A 6,878-nucleotide genomic window follows, 5' to 3' on the forward strand; every position below is an offset into this window, starting at 1 on the left:
TCCTCCTCCTCCTCCTCCTCTTCATCCTCCTCCTCCAAAACAGTGGAAAGCATGGAGCATCATCAGTAGCTAAATGGGTGGAACTGTGGAAAGCTCCGAGAGCCGAGAGAAAGGCGTGAATGTGCTGGTAATCAATAAGAAATAAGTGATTAGGATTCAAATTCAAAGTGTTCACAGTTATTATTATTATTATTATTAATCACCTTGAACTAGGATTTAAAGCCTGTAATTCATCAATCTTCAATTTCCTTCTAAGGATTTCTGAGAAAATACTGATTCCCATTTGAAATGTAAACATTTAACATCCACTTTTTAATGCATCTGTTGAACAAAAAAAACCCCACTTCTGTAAAAAAAAAAAAAAAAAGACAAAACAGTCAGGAGTCCCTTTTTTTTTTAGTTTGGTATGACTGCTCTGACCCTCCCGTACATCAGGTCGATTTGACCTTCATTCGCAGTTTGACATCTTAAAAAAGAAAAGGAAAGAAAAAAAAACCTTTATACCTACCCAGCTTGATGCTTTTCATTAAATTTGTGTGCTCAAGGAGACATGGTTGGGCTGAAAGACTGAAAAAGATTGCATCCTCTACAGAAAAGCAGCAAAATTTCATGTACCTCAGCTGCAACTCTTCCTCTTTTTCTCTCTCTTTCTCTTGCCTTAGGTCAGAATGACTCCCAACATAATTTGAGGTCTGATTTGTCTAATATAAACGTGCACGTCTCTCCTCTGCTTCAGTGCATCTCTTTCGAGATTGTAAAAGAGCCAATCCTTGAATCATCTAAAAACATTCAGTGTTACCATGCAAAACAGTGCTGTTTAGTGCAAGTTGCTCAGGTGAAAGTGAGAAGTGATCCGAGAAAGATAAATTATAAAAAAGGCGAGAAACAAATTAGTTTGCGCTTGTTGTGTAAGAGGAGCTGTCAAGGCCATTTAAACCCCAAATGTTGTTAAATTAGAAGGCTTTGCTTTGTGATGATTAGCTTCATCGGCAATGGAAGGAGAGAAAAATCACAAAATCATGTTGTTACAGTTTGAAGACAACAGCGAATGAAATATGTAGTCTATTGATTTGATAACATTATGTTTAATATGTAGATGATCAGCTTAAGAAATGTAGTTGGCACATCAGCGGTTTGGTTCAGTTGATCAAGTGTGGCATCATGATTTAACCTAGAGAGGAATCTTAAAGAAACCAGAAAATACACCCATCCATGACATCGGAGGAAGTCACAATAACCCATTTCCATTTTAGTTTTTAGCAGAGATTTGTTCCCATTCCACAATTTGCAGCTGATCTCGTTCACAACAAAATAAAATCAATGCACGCAGAATGAGGACTTATATGTGGCAGCTTGTACAGGGTGATGATTATGCAACGACAAAGATCTTTTTAGATCAGCCTATATTTGGAAAATGGTAGTCTGATGTGAAGATTTTTGTATGAGGAGACTTATTATTAGGTGCCAGATGAGTGAATTTCGAAATGCAAAATTACAGTTTGTGAGTTGCCTGGGGAGACAGAGACAGAAAACAGGCCCAGTGAGCCTTACAAAATCTGTAAAAGCTGAATGGCTCCCTCTGGTGGGGAAACATTTCCTACCCCATAATGTACCGGATGTGTGCATTCTTTATGTTGTTAACAGTTTTTGAAACTACTGGGAAATGTTCCTGCCCCGTGAAGATCACATGTAGACATTCACAAAAGGTCAGGGTGCCCACTGGCTGCTCTCTTGAGTGAAGAGAGCCATGTGAGAGAGCAGTAGTGTGAATGACGAAAAGACAAGGCTTTCTTGTGAGAAACCATAAGAAAGCGTTGCCTAAAGCAAAGCCTCATTCATCAGCAGGTCCTCAGTAATCTGATTGTTTCAAGTGTCTGCTGTGCTTTTTAGTGTAGGAGATAACATTTGCTGATGATATTTCGTGTCATATGACCACAAATCTGCAGTTGTGGTTTTTCAGAAGAATATTTTGCAACAATTTACCAAACATCAAACTAGAGATTTTAGTATTATATGTTTACAAAAGTGTTTCCAGCACATTTTAATTAAATAAATTGAAAATCTCTGAATTCTGACACTAGATATAGATTTTTTTGTTATGATTATATTTTGTTAGAATGTTAATAACTTGAAACTGAACTGTTAATTTGTATGAGGCCAGTAGTGATTTAAGCTCGAGAGCCAAGGGTCACAAGGAAACACTACAAGTCAAACGTTTGGCCACACTTTGTCGTGCAATGGCTTTTATTTAATTATTTTGTACATTGTAGGTTAATTAATTAAAACTATTAAAAAAACACATATGGCATTATGTTATAAACAGAAAATTGTAAATCTTCAGTACTAATCTACAATCTACAAAATAATACAAAAAATAAAAACCATTGAATGAGAATGTGTGTCCAAACCTTTGACTGGTGGTATACCTATGTATGTGTTCGTCACATAGACCTACATATGAAGAGTTCATTTGCAAAAACAGATAACTCAGTTTTGATAAATTTTCAGAAAACTTTTTTTTTATTGTTTACTTGAGATAATATCAACCAAACTGCAGTTGAGTGGATTTGACTCAGTAGAAAAATACATGACAAAATAGAGAAAAAATAAATTATTAGTGTTATTAATATTATTATCTCAAGTAAACAATAAAAAAAGAGTTTTCCGAAAACAGAGTCACCTGTTTTTGCAAATGAGCTATTCATATAAATTAATCTTTCTTTTCCAGATTCATGTCTCTTTCTCTCTGTGGTCCCAGTACCGTCACAGTGATTTTCGTACCATAATGGCAAGAAAAACACTTTTTTTTACTTTCTTTGTCTTTATGCGTGGAGAGAGATCATGAGTTCTTTGCTCATTACTTGGAAATCACTGTGAAATTTATACAATATGGGCTTTATCCGCAGTACATTGTGACCCTTAATTCTAATACCTGAAGGAAATGTGACATATGTTACTGTGTCATGGTTTTTGGTTCTAATATGACATGATTATAGGGTGGACATGTCTATATTCAAATTTCAGAGCCCCATTAAGCTTCACAAATGCTACCAATCCTATTTCATAAATACATCTTAAGTATTTTTGTTTTTGTTTTTTTTCCTATAAGGAGTCTGGCTGCATTCTTGGAATGCGGGCTATTCTTTCAGGGTAATTGCCCCCCCACTTCATCAAGTGAGCTTAAGTCGGAGGTTATGCAGCATGTGACTGCCACAACTTAGGGAGGTGGGGGGATTGGGTGTGTGTGTGTGTGTGAATAAATTTTCAGCTGAGATTTCGTCACTTGTACTTTCCCACTTTGTGCGTTTTTGGTTCATTTCACGGTGGCTGCAGTAAAACCTCGCTGTGATGTGGCCACTGGTAATATTTGGTTTCTTCTTTTGTTTTGTACCCAGCCATCAGCAGTTTCCCCGGCTGTGCTCAACCCAGGAGGCCCTGCGCACCAAGGAATGCTGCCCGCCTTGGGAAGGAGACGGCTCGGCCTGCGGAGCCAGATCAGGCCGCGGCTTCTGCGCTGATGTGGAGGTCTCGGATCGGCCCGACGGAGCGCAGTACCCCTTCTCCGGCCTGGATGACAGAGAGAGGTGGCCCCTGGTGTTCTACAACCGGACGTGCCAGTGCGCAGGAAACTTCATGGGGTTCAACTGTGCCGACTGTCAGTTTGGCTACTTTGGGCAGAACTGTAACGAGAGGAGAGAGTCTCTGAGGAGGAACATCTTCCACCTGTCCCGATCCGAGAGAATCAGACTGGTTTCCTACCTGAACTTGGCCAAGCAGACCATCAGCAGGGACTACGTCGTGGCCACGGGGACCTACAGTGAGATGGGGAACGGCACGAACCCGATGTTTGCAGATGTGTCCTTGTATGATGTGTTTGTGTGGATGCATTACTACGTGTCTCGTAACGCGCTGCTTGGAGGACCGGGGAACGTGTGGACCGATGTGGACTTTGCGCACTGGGCGCCCGCGTTCCTCCCCTGGCACCGAGTGTACCTGCTGCACTGGGAGCATGAGATCAGGAAGCTGACCGGGGACATGAGCTTCACCATCCCCTACTGGGACTGGAGGGATGCCCAGGCCTGTGATGTGTGCACGGACGACCTGATGGGTGGCAGAAACCCGCAGGATCCCTCACTTCTGAGTCCCGGCTCGGTCTTCTCCTCCTGGAGGGTAAACAAACACAAGGAGCACCCTTGGGTCTCTCATTTTCTTTACTGCTTTTCATCCTTTCTTCTTCTTTATAGTGGCTAAACCTATTATCTATTTATGAGTAAGATTACTTTTCACTTAAAATATGGAAGGATAGTCTTGAAATGTGACCTATGACCTTTACAGATTGAGATCACAAAGCTGTTTGAATACATGTGGTTTCAAATCATCACCTGTAGATCCTGATTCTAAATGAATGAATGAATGAATGAATAGTGTAAGTACATTTGCATATTAAGTGAAAATATCTGATCAAGATGACAGTAGATACTTCAAGAATCATATTGTCATCGTGCAATTAGTTTTCACCAGTCACAAATTTATTTTTGTCAACATTGAAAGATGTGGACTACAAAATATACAGTCCATTAAAAATAGTAAAATACATTAAAAGTAAGAAAATACACACGTAGACAAAATTGTTGGTACCCCTCAGTTAAAGAAGGAAAAACCCACAATTCTCACTGAAATCACTTGAAACTCACAAAAGTAACAATAAATAAAAATTTATTGAAAATTAAATAATCAAAAACAGCCATTACTTTTGAATTGTTGATTAACATAATTATTTAAAAAAACAAACTAATGAAACAGGCCTGGACAAAAATGATGGTACCTCTATAAAAGATTGAAAACTATTTGACCAGAGTGACATGATTAACTCAGGTGTGTCATTTAATTGACATCACAGGTGTTTCCAAACTCATAATCAGTCAGTCTGCCTATTTAAAGGGAGACAAGTAGTCACCCTGCTGTTTGGTGAAAAGGTGTGTACCACACTGAACATGGACAACAGAAAGCGAAGGAGAGAATTGTCCCAGGACATCCGAAAAAAAATGATAGACAAACATCTTAAAGGTAAAGGCTATAAGACCATCTCTAAACAGCTTGAAGTTCCTGTGACAACAGTGGCTCATATTATTCAGAAGTTCAAGACCCACGGGACAGTAGCCAACCTCCCTGGACGTGGCCGCAAGAGGAAAATTGATGACAAATTGAAGAGACGAATCGTTCGAATTGTATCCAAAGAGCCCAGAGCAACCTCCAAAGAAATTAAAGGTGAACTCCAAGGCCAAGGTACATCAGTGTCAGATCGCACCATTCGTCGTTGTTTGAGCCAAAGTGGACTTCATGGGAGACGACCAAGGAGGACGCCACTGCTGAAAAAACTCATAAAAAAGCCAGACTGGAATTTGCAAAAATGCATGTTGACAAGCCACAAAGCTTCTGGGAGAATGTCCTTTGGACAGATGAGACCAAACTGGAGCTTTTGGTAAGGCACATCAACTCTATGTTCACAGACTCAAAAACCAAGCATACGAAGAAAAGAACACTGTCCCTACGGTGAAACATGGAGGAGGCTCAGTAATGTTTTGGGGCTGCTTTGCTGCATCTGGCACAGGGTGTCTTGAAAGTGTGCAAGGTACGATGAAATCTGAAGACTATCAAGGCATTCTGGAGAGAAATGTGCTGCCTAGTGTCAGAAAGCTTGGTCTCAGTCGCAGGTCATGGGTCTTCCAACAGGACAACGATCCAAAACACACAGCCAAAAACACCCAAGAATGGCTGAGAGAAAAGCGTTGGACTATTCTAAAGTGGCCTTCTATGAGCCCAGATCTGAATCCCATTGAACATATGTGGAAGGAGCTGAAACATGCCATTTGGAGAAGACACCCATCAAACCTGAGACAACTGGAGCCGTTTGCTCATGAGGAGTGGGCCAAAATACCTGTTGACAGCTGCAGAACGCTCATTGACAAATACAGAAATCGTTTAATTGCAGTGATTGCCTCAAAAGGTTGTGCAACAAAATATTAAGTTATGGGTACCATCATTTTTGTCCAGCCCTATTTCATTAGTTTGTTTTTTTAAAATAATTATGTTAATCAACAATTCAAAAGTGATGGCTGATTTTGATTATTTAATTTTCAATAAATTTTTATTTATTGTTACTTTTGTGAGTTTCAAGTGATTTCAGTGAGAATTGTGGGTTTTTCCTTCTTTAACTGAGGGGTACCAACAATTTCGTCCACGTGTGTATGCAACAGACTGATTAAAGTGCAGCAGTGCAAAGATGCAGTTTCAGTTCCATCTTGTCTCAAGCTTTTAAAGTGAGTGTGTGAGGTTTCACAGAGTTATGGTTCTAGGGAAGAAGCTGTCCTTCAGTCTGATGGTTCGAGTTCTCGTAGACTTGTACCTCCTTCCTGAGGGCAGAGGCACAAACAGTTTGTTACCAGGGTGGGTTCGCTGCCAGCCTTTCTCTGGAAGCGACCAGTTTTCTTTACTGCTGGGATTTATGCTGTCACTTTCATGCTCATGTGTGCCACATATGACTTGATCTCTCTCCGTCTACAGGTTCTGTGCTCCCAGCCTGAAAACTACAACATCAGAGGTGTGCTGTGTGACTCCACTGACGAAGGCCCGGTGCGTCGTAACCCTGGAAACCACGATCGTAACCTGGTTTGAACGATTACCAACTTCAGCAGAGGTGGATTTCACTCTGAGTTTGACCAACTATGACACCGGAGCAATGGAGCCGCCACTGCCAACATGAGCTTCAGGAACACTCTGGAAGGTCAGATAAGCCCGGCCACATAGGCACACAAACGCAAACACACTGTGATTCCCACACCGCACTGCTGCTCTTCACTCTCACGGTGTTAAAAAGC

General features: G+C 40.7%; 1 protein-coding gene across 1 annotated transcript; it reads left to right on the forward strand.

The window, feature by feature from the left end:
- The first annotated feature begins 3,272 nt into the window (after positions 1-3,272).
- LOC127530495 (tyrosinase-like) lies at positions 3,273-6,878 on the forward strand. Its single transcript, XM_051937324.1, is given in 4 exon segments — positions 3,273-4,170; positions 6,565-6,672; positions 6,674-6,745; positions 6,748-6,878. Coding segments are annotated over 4 exon segments (1,062 nt in total). The 5' UTR covers positions 3,273-3,348; the 3' UTR covers positions 6,808-6,878.

Source organism: Acanthochromis polyacanthus, chromosome 17 (genome assembly GCF_021347895.1).
Source record: "Acanthochromis polyacanthus isolate Apoly-LR-REF ecotype Palm Island chromosome 17, KAUST_Apoly_ChrSc, whole genome shotgun sequence".
Taxonomy (NCBI): domain Eukaryota; kingdom Metazoa; phylum Chordata; class Actinopteri; family Pomacentridae; genus Acanthochromis; species Acanthochromis polyacanthus.